Below are 12,459 nucleotides of genomic sequence, written 5' to 3' on the forward strand. Positions count from 1 at the left end.
GCCGGTGATAGCGGCGACATGCGGAGGTCTCCGCGCCCTCATCTGGTCCCGCCGTCGTCGGCGAGGGCGGCGGCGAGCAGCGCGCCGTCGTCACCCGACGCACCCTACGCGCGCCCCTTTTCCTCCCCCCTCTCCTCCCCCACCGTCCGCGCCCGCTGCGACTCGCTCCGCTGCTCGGCACTGCGTAGCCTTACTCTATTCACGCCTCTAATAAAGTCTATTTTTTCGTCTAATCCCTCGATCGCGTCGTCGCGCGCATCGCGTTCATCGACGCCGCCCTTGAGACGTGAACCCTACACTACACTACACGCGCTGCCTGCCCGAGCCGATTGGCAGCAGCTATAATGCATCCCTATCAGCCGGAGGGCCTTACCGGCGCGGAGCTCGCGACGGCGAACAAAGAGCAGGTTAAGCACTGGATACGATTGACGAAGAAAGCGGCGGAGGCGGACGACACGAAGATCGACCTCAAGCTCTCGGGGAAGGTTGCTGAGCTACGTGCTCGCCTTGCCGCGTTCCTCGGGTTGGACATCACCAACGTCATTATCTCGAAGACGAAGGCGAGCGCGGCTGTCAAGACGGAGACGACTATCGACGAGACGATTCGTGCGAAGCAGTGGGAGCATTGGCACGTCCTCGGTGACGAGTGGTTCAGGGCGGCTCAGAATCAGATGCCATTCCGTCTACAGCAGACTGGTCAAGGTGCGTAATTCACTAGATCGTGCACACGTCTTGTACTTACTATTACTCCTACCAGAACTTCCCATCGCACGCGACACCGTGCTCTTCAAGTCCATCTGCGATGTTATCGCGGCATTTCCCCTTCGGCCCACCGATCCCATCGCACCGCCTCAAGAACGCCTCACCAATGTCAGTCGGCAAACCGTCAACCTCTGGATCCAAGCTGTATGTGATGGTCAGGATCGGCTCGCTCTTGTATACCTCCATACGCTTCGTAACCTCCTGTACAATATGTCTGAAGGGGCTCATTTCGTAAGTTCCTTTGTTGTCAAGTATGAAGCTCAGCACTGATTGAGTGCGCTAGCTCATGACGACGTCAACAACGATGGACGATTCGCCGCCGACGCCGGGCCCGGTAACGCCTTCACATCTACCCCAACTGCCTATCTCTACATCCATCGCCTCCCCCACACCATTGACACGCACATCGTCACTCAACATCATCAACAATAACGCTTTATCGACCTTTCCGACACCTCCGCAAGTTCTGCGTACTCAGGAAGCAATGACGACGCAAGCTGATGCTGCCATCGCCAACACCTCCAGTGTGACGCTCATCACACTTCCCACCGCCGCCACGCTCCAAGATGCAATTTCTCAGTGCGAGAGCGGACTTGTTGCGCGCATCCGAGCGGCGTACGGCCCTCACGAGGGCAAGAAAGGCACGGCCGCCAACCCTGCTATATGGGCGACGTACAAGGTCAACATTACGCGGCGTGAGCGCCTCCATTCAGTCCTGCAGGAGGACTTTGATGGCGACAAGGAGCGCTTCTTTGCGTTCTTTTCCAAGCCTGACTCTCATCCCAAACGGGGGATGAAGAGAAATCGTGCGACAATGGAGGCCCAGGCTAGCGACAGCACTGCCAACCCGCGCGTGAGTTTTGCGGTGAATCAGGTGGTCGACGCCATTCCCAAGTGTAGGGCAGATGTCAAGATGGCCATGTGCGACCTCAGCGCCGTCGAGCGGTTGGATAGGTGGGGCGTAAAGAACGACTTCGAGATCTGGCGTGAGTTGGGGCTCGAGCGATATGGATCCAGGTAGTCGTTTGGACTCGTTAGTTTCTAGTATTTTAGTTTCGTATAATTGATACTCAATGTCGATCTCATGCCGCGGATGAGCTTGTGTCTGTGATTGTGCAGCGCGTTACGCAAAGTCAAAGTGAATAGAGGCCACAAGATATATTCTACCTTTATCAGAACAATACGCGAGGTACATTGGAGTCATTGCAGTCGTAATTATCAAGGCGCTCGTGGTTGTCGTTCGGTGAGTAGAAGTAACGGAACATTGTCACTGCTTCGACTTGTGACCAACCTCCCCATGCCGCAACCATATCCACGGTCCACCCCTTCACTTTGATACGATATTGACAACCACCGCGACGGAAGGAATGTGTACCATATAGATTCCATGAGATATACCCTAATTCCTGCAGGTCCCGCACGAGCGCACGCGACAGGGCGCTTGAAGTCTGAAAAGGACATGAGTTGCTAATCAATTGCGACGCTTTGCACTCACGAAAGGCTTCCTCTGATCTATAGCACCCTGCGCACGAACACGCAGGAACAATGGGCCGGACTTGGGCAAATCACGCCCATAAATATACACGAGGCGGATGATGGCGCGCACCGGACATATTGCGGGATCTGCGTCGTTGGCGTGGAGTCTCCAGTGATGCGATATCCCACTTTGCTGTGTTTTCCGGGGACCCAAACGTACATCAAAGAACCGGCCTGGAAAAAGCATCAATACATCGTATTCGACCCATCCTTGCATCTTACGCACGTTCCCCGGGTATCTTCTCGATGCTCTCGAAGGTCAGCTTCATCGCTTCTTCGATCCGGAGCACGAGGAGCCATGCGAGTAGGTATGCAGTCTACGATGTTGATCGTCAGCGGTAATAGGGATTGAAATATTTGTATGGAGACGTACGTAGCGCACGATCCCTTGACGTTGATTGGCGAGTGTGTCTGTCTTCTCACCTGGTTGCACAATGCACAGATCGAAGAGGCGATGCATGTCGTCGAGTGTAAGCGCACGCGCAGACTGTGACACCTCGCCAGCCGCGGCCTTCGTCTTCTCAAGGCCCACCATGAACTCAGACACGGTTCTTGAACGTGTCGGGAGTCCTCGCCTGAAAATCATTGTCAGTATGGCGATGGACGCGATCTCCCAAATGATAGTACCATTTTCCGGTCAACTCGTCGCAGCGCCATTCTGTGACGCTCTCATTCTCGCGACCAGGCAGATGCCGATAATAATAAGTAAGCGCCGCCCGCGTGGACACGGCGGTAGCGAACTGAGGTTTGAATCGATGGGCGAGCCGTACGAGCAAAAGCATCGGAGACGCACCTTCTTTCCCTGACCTCCTTTGTCTGGCGAACCACATTTGTAAGTGATAAATTCATTGATTCTCCCGGGAGTCGCTTCGGACACTTCCTCGGGTCTGAACGTTGGGTCCCGCGCGATATGGAAAGCAATGAAGGCCTTTGCTATCCTGAATCATGCGTGAGTATACATCTCACGGCACAGAATTGCATTCACGTACCGCACGTGAGTCGTCCGCGTCTCTTCTTTTATATACGCGCGCATTAGCTCCTCTGCATGCCGCTTTATCGGGTCTGGGAGGATTGGCTCGTCAAAGTCGTCTTCAGCCTGATTTACGAGGTCATCGGACTCTGGAATTGAGTCAACGTCTTCCAAGGTGATCTTCTCCATCTCGGCAACAACCTGGCGTGCTTTAAGCAATTGAATATGTTGTGAGCTGGGATCAGATGCACCTGCTCGGAGGAGATCCCATTTTCGCCAGAACTGTAACCAAGGGCTGCCACCTGGCTTCGAACCCAAGCAGTGTCATCGCTCATGACGCTTGCGAGGCAAGAGATGTTCAGTGCGATGCAAAGGAAGAAGAGGTGCAAGTAAGACAGGGGCCAATCAATTTTAGTGTACTCACAAATAACAACAAACATCAAGGACTTTCATTTTATTGCATTCCAAAGCGGTATACACATACTATACACCGCAGGGCAGGAGATAGGGGACCACATGATGACGCGGGTATGAGACGGCTGAGTATAGTCTGTCGATTCGAGCAAAAGAGCAAAGGAAGCGAAGTTGAAGGGAACATGAAAGGCGTACTAATTCACAACGAGCCTCGCGTTGCCTATTTACTCACCTGAACACATCGGCGTCCTCGCCCCAGATTTCCTTCGACCAATACATGCTATGGATCGGCAGCATGAACTTCTGGCCCTTGCGGGTCCTGCGCGACCCGGTCAGTCAGTGCTGTCTCCCTTCGGCCCACCCCGCCATGTCACTCACTGGATTTCCGAGCACACATTCCCATGGATGTCGATGAACGGCTTCGCCAGCGGCACCACGTCGTCCCTCACAGCCTGGCGCGTCACCCACGGCACCGGGGAGTAGAAGCGCAGCACGTCCTTCGTGAACATATCCAAGTACTGCAGCTTGTTGAGCTCGTCCATCGTAGGCTCGGCGCCGTCGAAGGCGAGGCTTTGGAGTTCTTGGCGAAGGCGCATTTGGATCCCGAGGTCAAGCGTGAGCTGGTAAATCGCCCACGTCGTCGAGGTCGCGGTCGTCTCGTGCCCAGCAAAGAAGAAGGTCGGGACCTCTGCAAAGCAAGACCCAAGTGTCAGCCGCGTATCCTCATCCCACACACACGGAGAAGAAAAAATCTACTCACGCCCCATCACCTCCTCATCCGTCAGCCTGTCCCTCTGCGACACCGCCAGATTCGCGCGCACGAGGACGGAGAGCAGATCGCGCGCCTCCGTGCCCGACTTGATCTCGTTCGCCGCCGCGTTCACTTTTGCCTCCGCGTGCAGGCCGCGCCCGATGCGCTCCATCGTCGCCCGCGCGGCGCGCTCTTAGCTCAACCTGGGCGCAGGAATCCAGCACGCAAGAGGGAAGACAAACTTCAGATCCTGCCACTTACGCCCGAAGCGCTTGGCGAGGGGCGCGGACTTGGGTGGCACGCTGAAGAACTTGGCGAATGCGCGCCCGAGCTCGGAGGACTCGGCGTCGTCGTCGAGGGCGCCGAAGTCGTAGCCAAAGCCTAAGTTGAGAGGGGGCGAGTGAGAGTGGAACGAGGATGGATAGTAGTGGGGTACGCACCACCTTCCCGATGACGTCCAGAGTCATCCGCGAGAGCTCGTTGAGGATGTTGAGTTTTGCTTCGCCTCTGTTGGCCGCGAGCGCATGGTCCCAGCGGTCTTTGAGCTGCCGTGAGGCGTCAGACTAAGGTGCACAATATGAACCAGCACGTCTCGTCCGACCGGTGCCATACGTCGTCGCGCCCCAAGAGGTGCTGCAAGGCGCGCACGTCTGTGGTTATGATGCGGTCCCTCTGATGAGCGTGTCAGACTTTCAGCGGGAGTTGCTCTGCGCAGGAGCGGATGGCGTGCGATGTGCAGGAGCCGGTGGCGAGTTCTGAGCAGGAGCAAGTGATGCGTGCTGAGTAGTCGGGATGGCGCGCACGCTCGGCCTCGGCGCGTTCGTGATCTGCTGCGTGCTCTCTTTGCGCGAGCCATGGTTGGAGAGAGCAGGTGCCCCGCCTGCGAACGGTACAGGGAGCGACTCGGCATACCAGCAGGTTCGACATGAGAGTGGAGGTCGCGACGAGGGCTGGGGGGCGCGTTCGGGTGTTCCTTGACCTCGGGCCGCGCCTCAACCGCGCACCCTTTGCCCTTGTCCGTGATTCTCTTTGGGGAGGTCACGGTGAGCTCCGAAGTAGCTGATGGCGTGCGGACTGGCACAACCGCGGAGGTCGTCCCCGGCGGGGTGCGAGAAGGGGAGGGCGCGATGTCAGCGACGTCGTCGACGATTATCATGGGAGCTGCTTCCGATGCGGTTGCGCGCGAAGCTGCCGAGTGTGCTGAGGCTGAGTAGACTGCCACCACCGAAGCTTGCAGGCTTGCGATAGCTGCTGCCATGGACGAGCGGCCGAAGGACGCATGCGCGAAGGACGACCTGATCAAGCGGATTTCGAGGACCGGGCCCACATCCTCAACTTGCTCCGCTTCTCGCGCTTCAAAGACTCAGGGTGCGCTGACTGATCCTCTGCAACGGCAGAGACATGCTAGGCAGCGGGATGGTGCACTGTCGTCCGGATTTAGTGCAGATTTGCCTGTCCCACTCCCGGGAACCGAGCCGTCGCGGCTTCATCGAGCGCGCTGGTGAACTGGTGTAAACGAGCTCATGATCGCGTAGTCTTGTTGTGTCGGAGGAGGTACGGCTTTTGCAGAGGTGGGCACGGAGGCTTCGTGTTGTTCCCTGGACTAGGGAGGTCGCGATTATTGGAGGTGGTGGTGGGGGGAGGACGCGTATCAGAGCGCAGGGTGCTCAGTCCTTGTTTTGCGGCGGAGCGCCGACTACTTCGCGTCTTGGAGTGCAGCGCCCCAGCATCTACCGTATCCATGAGTATAGAACTAAGGTGCAACACGGAATACGTACCTCAGCTTGCATCTACACGACACGCGGTCTCAGCTCCTGCAATTCCAGGCTGTCATTCTTCACCAGAGAGTGTGCTGTAAGCGGTACACGGGGTTTCTGAAATTGCAGCCTGATGATGATTGTGAAGCAAGTGGTCGAGGACGGGAAGCAGTGGATGGTGAGATCGCCTCAACGGGCTGGTTCGCGGCGACCCGTCAGCGGACTATCACGCATACATAGGAAGACTACCGTCTCACAAATCGACGAGGCGGCTCACTCCTGAAGGGCCGAACGCTAAGCGGGCGCGTATTTTTGGCCTGCGTGTCTTGCGAGGGCCTACAACTTATTTCTTTACAAGACACGCATCCCCTAGGCCACCCGCCCAGGATTTGCGTGTCTTGTGGGGCTCTAAGCGTCTGGTCCTTTTACAAGACACGCAACTCGCCCGCGGAAGTCGGCGGGGCGAGCTAGATGGCGTCGCGGCGTTCTCTGTTCGGATGCGCGCGTACCGTGGCGTTTGAGCATTGACGATGCCCGTGCGTGCGTTAGATATAGACAGCGTTGGATAGCTGCAGACCGTACGATTCCAGCGATATATAATATGACGGGGTAGGCTACGTTAGGGCGGGCACGGTGGGGGGAGGAGGACGGGGCGCGCGACCTTGATCTGGTCCCGCGCCGGGTCGCCGGCCGTCACGTTACGTCGCCCGCGTTCGGCTCTTACCGGTGCGTGTCTTGGGTCGATCTAAGTGTTGCTTCTCCTTTGCAATATGCGGTTCGCTCAGATCCACATCCCTTGCGTCTTTGAGGATGTCCATCATGATTTCGTCGTTCAGAGGCAATTTGGGCTTATCCGACGATCGCGGTGTGGAAGGCCCCGACATGCCTGTAGATGAATCGGCCCTTACTGCAGCAGGAGCACGCCCATATGGCTCACTGAAGTTGTCGAAATCCACCTTCGCAAGATTGATTCTGGGGCCTTGGTATGGTTGATCCCTCTGTGCCCATGCTTGCAGGCTCGTCTTACACCGGTGGACCGTCAGCAAGATCAGACGTCCAAGCGGTCGATCAAAACTTATCTCCGGATGTCAAACAGTCGGCCGTTCGAAATCCCCCTTCACCATCGTCCTTATCCTTCAAAAAAATTCGAGAATAGTCTTCTGTATATATCCTTTTGCTTCTTTTACTCTTAGACTCCAATCTGCTCTCACTGTGAAGCATCGGACAATGTTCATACACGTGCGGGCCCGGCAATGTCCGTGAGCACAGCCCCATCACTCGACGCACAGCCACAACATTCGACAGGCAAGTCTTCAGCTGTCCTACCTTAGTCTAAATTCCTCAAAATATTTGGGAGCGTATATCGTGTATCTTCAAGTCTTGATTTACCTTTGTGTAGCAATCGACATTGATGAAAGTGCTTGTTTGTGCACTTCGCTGGTGGAACGGCTGCTCGGGCCGATCCTACCGCTGGTCAATCCCTACTTGGTTCCGTCCTCGACGACTTCCCCTACGCCCCACCCCCGCACTTGGCTCTTGCTCTGTACTCGCCACCCAATTTCATCCCTCCATCTGCAGGGTACTCTCCCTGCCCTCTGACCTTTAAAGCGACCTTCAAGGCTCATAGCATCAGAGCATGAGTAATAGGATGATCAGCGCGAGAGGATGGGCGAGTGCGAGTGCGCGTATTCTAGGTGCGTGGCTATGCCATACTTCGCGGCGAGTACTGAAATACCATATATGACTCCTATAGCAATTGAAAGGGTTAGTGCAGCCAACGAAGCCTCAACCTTGAGGAGGAGGGGTGGGGTGATCACATCTCCCCCTCCCATCCCTTCTCTCCCCCGTCCCTCTCGCAGATGCGCGCGGCGTGGCTTGCGTGCGCGAATTCTCGCACATGTGAGATGTGCGATAACTGCGCTTCATCAGATACCCTGCGCATCTCCCTCACCGTCCCCCATTCTCCCAACCCGCCCCACTTGGTTAACCACTCCCTTCCCTCAGCGCCCTAGTGCCCGCTATACGGCACTAAGAAGTCCTTCCCACCATCATTGCTTGATCTCCGCCCCCCGCAATGCGTCCGGACGCGTCCTCGACGTGCTAGAGGCCGATCGCCCTCGTGCGCGATGCGCGTCCCGCGCGATCTGCGAGTCTCGCTGCCCTGTCCGTCATGATCTTGTCCCCTTTATCCCTTTCCCTCCTATTCTGTGCGATCTTTTGCGCACGCGAGGCATAGCGCCTTCCCTGCCCCCCACGCACCTGACTTACCCCCTACCCCGACTCCATCTTTCTCCCCCTTCCCCTCGCGGCGCGTAGAGCACGTGTACTACGCGTCAAACCCTCCTCCTCCTTCCCAGCTCGCGCGCTTCGCTCCCCTGCTTCATCTCTCGCATATTCGTGCGCTCTCCCACACGTTCTCATGAGTTTTGTTCGCAGTGCGTGTCGGGGCGAGAGATAGGTGGTTGACGCGTACTGGACACGCATTGTGCGAGGAGGGGGGCGAACGGTGGGTTGGGGTGGGGGGGTTGACCAGGCGCGGGGCCGGTAGGGAACGTGCAACGGCTCGCGCGCGCACAACAGCGCTTAGAGAGGGATGGGAAGGGAGTAAAGAGGATCGGAAAGGGCGGGCAGGGCGGCGGAGCCCGCAGATCGCACGGGATGCGCATAACGCGCGGGGGCGATCAGCCTCTCGCGCGTCAAGCACGCGTCCGGATGCGTTGCAGGGAGGAGCAAGGGTAATGGGGTGGGAATAGTCGGGAAATCAATATCTTTGCCGTGCGCGCGGTCCCTGACGCGGACGCCTGCCTTTGTCAGTGCTGTCACGGTCGCCGCCCGGTTGTTTCCATTAGGTAGGTACCATATTGGCAGGTCTCGTATATGCCGGAGGGCCACTTAACTAGTTGATTCTGGGGCCTTGGTATGGTTGATCCCTCTGTGCCCATCTCAACACTCGTGGCAAAAATTTAACAGAGTACGGATCGCTGGAGGAAGCGCAAGCAAGACCGAGTATCTTGAGATGGTATATATGCTTGGGCATCGGGAGTGTTTTTTTGAGATCAGGTAGAGGTGACTGCACATCAAATATGAGCATGAGAACACGATTAGAAGCGTGTTTGTATTCATCCAAAATGCTGAACAGGCGCGCGATAGCCTTGATATATAGTTTCTGCACGTCTTTGGGCACGCTTATCCCACTGTCGCTGATTTTGATGTAGAGGCCTAGGCTGTATTGGCGGTCCTCTGACGAATCTTCTTGCACACAAAGCCACCTGAAGGCATCGGCGACGGCTGCAAAAGTCGTGTCTCCAGTTGAGGAGTCGGATACACCTGGGATAGACCTTGATGAACTCGGCCCGGGGTCGGGCGCATAAGCAGCCGCTAGCCTCAGCGCGATCTTCACGAGCATACACGACGCCGAGGGCAGTTCGGGCGCATTGGCCAGTCTGTTCAGCGTGCCCTCAATGGCTGACAAGCCATCCGAGCTGACCGAACTGGCGGCACGCGAGTTTGCATCGCGGCGTGACTCTGATCCTGGTACAGGGGTGGGCGGCGTAATGCGGACGGTGAACGTAGGAGCGCGTTGGGGTTGATCTCCCGTCGTCGCATGAGAACCAGGGCGATCTGTCTCTGTGGATCTGCTCCTTATAGGGAAGCCTGCGGCGCGCAGGCCGTTCGGATGCGGTGAGCCTGCCCAATTTGGTGGAGGGACATAGTAATCGATCGTCTGCGAGCCGATATAGGGAGCAGGACGGCCTGGGCCGGAAGTGTGAGACGCCGCTGGGTGCGACGACCGTCTCTCCGACTGCCGCCTAGGCGAGTCTCGAGCTCGCGTTGTCGATGGAGGTTGTGACGATGATCTCGTCGGTCTCGGAGAAGTGAAAGAGGAAGGAAGGGGTGTAGAGCTGGTGGAAGAAGGAGACTCGGATGAAATAACAGCACCTGGCCAAGCGGCTGTCGATGGGGGCAATGGAAGAAGGAATTGTCTCTGCGGAAGCGGCGCTGCTATCTCAATACCACCAACCTGCCGGCGACGCGCGCTACGTCTGGGTGAGGATCGAGACATGCGGTCTTAGAGATAGTGGCGAGAGGCAACTTCGTGTCGAGGATGGGACAGGAAGAACCTCACACCAGCCGCGACGAGCAGGCACCTTATATATACTCGAGAAAATTGAGGCGCAACGATGCACAGTGTTCTGGACCAACCATGGCGCGCAATCTATCCAATGATATCAGCCACTATATTGAAAGAAGCGCCAAAAGGAAGAGAATAGCCGACAAGAAGTCCGCTGAGAGTTCTTTCGCCTTTAAAGACTGCCTAATCCGACCGACTTCGGCTTCACAAAAGACTGCCTATCGAGTCAGACTGGTAAGACAGGCCAAATCGCGTACACGAGAGGTGCTACTCGCAGCGACCTCGGGAGCGCGAACGTCGTTGCTCGAAAACCATCCTCGAGCTCGTGACCGAAGAGGTTCCAGCCGATCCTGCATCGTAAGTAAGACGAGAGCGAGGGCTTACACGTTGAAGGTACAAGGCCGAAATTGCGGCGAGGGTTCGAGGCCAAAACTGCGTCCACTCATCGCAAGACGACCGTCGCCCGGTCGATCCCACAAATACGCACAAAACATGCCACAAAAGGGAGGTTGATTGGCATTGCTATCGAAGGTATAATTGGACGATGCTCAAGGCCGAGACTGCACGTTGCCTAAGACCGAAATTGGCCGATGCTGAAGCTCGAGATGGGACGTTGTTGAAGCTCGAGATGTTCGAGTAAGCGTCGTCGTGGATGTCAATCGACGCGGCCGTGTGAACATCTTGGACGCGATCTTGTGATTGCCTTGTCGGCGGGGCCACCGAGATCTCTGGGTCTACGGTCAGGGATCGTGTGCGAGCGAGCGAACGGGGATGCTCACCAAAGACGGCCGTATAGCCCCGGCGAGACAGTCTTGTAGCCCCGGCGAGACAGGAAAGGTAGTGTAGGCGATTGTCCGATTTCGCGCGCTTCGTCAGAGTGGCGAGCGGAGTACTGTACGATTCACCGCGCAGAGACTGAGCGGGCGATGTGTACCTGATGGTGCCGGTAGAGGTGCAAGGAAAGCTGTCGAGGTGCCGGGGAGCTCAAAGCTGTCGAGGTGTCAGCTCGGAAGGCACGCCGCGTCGCCTCTTGTGAGCCTGGACGTATCCCAACCACCGAGCGCAATATTCACCTGCGTAACTTGTCAAGAAAGGCATGGGCGGGGAGGAAAAGATCTCGACGGGCAGACAAAGCAATCGTGTCGGCGTCCCTGTGCTGGGATATTCACGCATGATTGTGCCCGGAGAGGTGCGGACATGTAAGAGAGACATGAGCTGCGCGATGAGCTAGAGCACGGCGTCAAGGAGAGTAAACTTGAAGGGAGGTCGTCGATGACGCTGGCGAACGACATTGGTCGCAGTCGGCCATGGCGGCGAGGTGCGCGACCTTGGGGTCACTCAGCGTCAGTTGTCTGTCATGTTTGCAGGCTACGCACCTGAGACACAGATGTATGAAGGCTGATCCAAAAGGAGACACTGATTGACCATTGCCAGGTGATCGACCGAGTCGTGAGTCGCGGTCAGCTGACGTGCTTCATGCGAGGGACGAGGGTGGCCAGCGCTGTACAGCACTGGCAGCTACAGCCCTTGGTATTCCTTCCGGCCCGGTTGAGTACCCCAGCCAGAGCAGGTCAACGGAACCCCGAGCAGCGCACGCGCCGTTGCTTCAACATAGTCAGCAGCGAGCATCGCTTCAACGAAGTCAGTGACGAGCGAGAACCACGAAGACGAAAACGCACCCAAGACGCGGGATTGTATATCTCGCCATAACATCCATCCATCCATCCATCCATCCATCCCTTGTGGTATATCCTTGGAAGCTGGATAATCTGAGCTAGCCGCGAAATTGATGCGCGATGTGGGGGGACGACGAGATGCCGATCGCGGTTCGCGCCCGCGGACCCCGGACCAGAGGCCGACATTTAGTGGCGTCGAGCGATATTACTCTGTGCTTCTGGATCCAGTGATGACTCTCGTGTTCTGGAAGCACTGAAATCTATGTAGACGATAGCCACCGCTCACTGCTTAGCTTCATGTGCCGAAGGCCGTAGCGAGAGCCTGTTAATTTGGAAATGTTTCAAGGAACCAAGGCCGCCTGGCGTAATGGCAACGCGTCTGACTACGACTCTGTAATCAGGAGATTGCAGGTTCGACCCCTGCGGTGGTCATCTTTTTTTTTTGTCCCTGAAGCGCAGGA

General features: G+C 56.8%; 6 protein-coding genes and 1 non-coding gene across 7 annotated transcripts; 3 read left to right on the forward strand and 4 right to left on the reverse strand.

The window, feature by feature from the left end:
- The first annotated feature begins 134 nt into the window (after positions 1-134).
- SCHCODRAFT_02586820 (uncharacterized protein) lies at positions 135-1,855 on the forward strand. Its single transcript, XM_003029091.3, has 3 exons — positions 135-702; positions 758-993; positions 1,046-1,855. Exons 1-3 carry the CDS (start codon positions 345-347, stop codon positions 1,781-1,783), a joined length of 1,332 nt encoding a protein of 443 aa, XP_003029137.1. The 5' UTR covers positions 135-344; the 3' UTR covers positions 1,784-1,855.
- Positions 1,856-1,906: 51 nt separating this feature from the next.
- Positions 1,907-3,633, reverse strand: SCHCODRAFT_02550496 (uncharacterized protein). The gene is made up of 8 exons (XM_050343670.1): positions 3,520-3,633; positions 3,288-3,469; positions 3,092-3,236; positions 2,926-3,038; positions 2,672-2,873; positions 2,525-2,615; positions 2,258-2,472; positions 1,907-2,210 (listed from the first exon to the last, which is right to left on the reverse strand). The coding sequence occupies exons 1-8, from the start codon at positions 3,601-3,603 to the stop codon at positions 1,935-1,937; spliced, it is 1,308 nt and encodes a 435-aa protein (XP_050198354.1). The 5' UTR covers positions 3,604-3,633; the 3' UTR covers positions 1,907-1,934.
- Positions 3,634-3,910: 277 nt separating this feature from the next.
- Positions 3,911-4,605, reverse strand: SCHCODRAFT_02670804 (cytochrome P450; the record flags this gene model as incomplete). The annotated part of the gene is made up of 3 exons (XM_003028774.2): positions 3,911-4,001; positions 4,061-4,370; positions 4,443-4,605. The coding sequence occupies 3 exons, from the start codon at positions 4,603-4,605 to the stop codon at positions 3,911-3,913; spliced, it is 564 nt and encodes a 187-aa protein (XP_003028820.2).
- Positions 4,606-8,049: 3,444 nt separating this feature from the next.
- On the forward strand, positions 8,050-8,202 carry SCHCODRAFT_02586825 (uncharacterized protein; the record flags this gene model as incomplete). Its single annotated transcript, XM_050343958.1, has 1 exon — positions 8,050-8,202. One exon carries the CDS (start codon positions 8,050-8,052, stop codon positions 8,200-8,202), a length of 153 nt encoding a protein of 50 aa, XP_050198355.1.
- Positions 8,203-8,593: 391 nt separating this feature from the next.
- SCHCODRAFT_02635782 (uncharacterized protein) lies at positions 8,594-8,873 on the reverse strand. Its single transcript, XM_050345890.1, has one exon. It carries the CDS (start codon positions 8,854-8,856, stop codon positions 8,608-8,610), a length of 249 nt encoding a protein of 82 aa, XP_050198356.1. The 5' UTR covers positions 8,857-8,873; the 3' UTR covers positions 8,594-8,607.
- Positions 8,874-9,086: 213 nt separating this feature from the next.
- On the reverse strand, positions 9,087-9,596 carry SCHCODRAFT_02513130 (uncharacterized protein; the record flags this gene model as incomplete). Its single annotated transcript, XM_003028773.2, has 1 exon — positions 9,087-9,596. The coding sequence occupies one exon, from the start codon at positions 9,594-9,596 to the stop codon at positions 9,087-9,089; it is 510 nt and encodes a 169-aa protein (XP_003028819.1).
- A 2,755-nt stretch (positions 9,597-12,351) lies between these two features.
- Positions 12,352-12,430, forward strand: SCHCODRAFT_t192. Its single transcript has one exon. It is a non-coding gene; the product is annotated as a tRNA-Arg (tRNA).
- The last annotated feature ends 29 nt before the right edge of the window (positions 12,431-12,459 follow it).

Source organism: Schizophyllum commune, assembly GCF_000143185.2.
Source record: "Schizophyllum commune H4-8 unplaced genomic scaffold SCHCOscaffold_10, whole genome shotgun sequence".
NCBI lineage: Eukaryota > Fungi > Basidiomycota > Agaricomycetes > Agaricales > Schizophyllaceae > Schizophyllum > Schizophyllum commune.

What these genes read in the sequence shown, in the direction of transcription:
- SCHCODRAFT_02586820 (XM_003029091.3), top strand. Translation starts at nt 345, where the DNA reads ATGCATCCCTATCAGCCGGAGGGCCTTACCGGCGCGGAGCTCGCGACG. An exon ending in TCTACAGCAGACTGGTCAAG is followed by an intron (nt 703 to 757) that starts GTGCGTAATTCA and finishes TACTCCTACCAG; the next exon opens with AACTTCCCATCGCACGCGAC. An exon ending in TGTCTGAAGGGGCTCATTTC is followed by an intron (nt 994 to 1,045) that starts GTAAGTTCCTTT and finishes TGAGTGCGCTAG; the next exon opens with CTCATGACGACGTCAACAAC.
- SCHCODRAFT_02550496 (XM_050343670.1), bottom strand. Translation starts at nt 3,603, where the DNA reads ATGAGCGATGACACTGCTTGGGTTCGAAGCCAGGTGGCAGCCCTTGGT. An exon ending in GACGAGTTGACCGGAAAATG is followed by an intron (nt 2,874 to 2,925) that starts GTACTATCATTT and finishes AATGATTTTCAG; the next exon opens with GCGAGGACTCCCGACACGTT. An exon ending in GTCAAGGGATCGTGCGCTAC is followed by an intron (nt 2,616 to 2,671) that starts GTACGTCTCCAT and finishes TCAACATCGTAG; the next exon opens with ACTGCATACCTACTCGCATG.
- SCHCODRAFT_02635782 (XM_050345890.1), bottom strand. Translation starts at nt 8,856, where the DNA reads ATGCGCATCCCGTGCGATCTGCGGGCTCCGCCGCCCTGCCCGCCCTTT.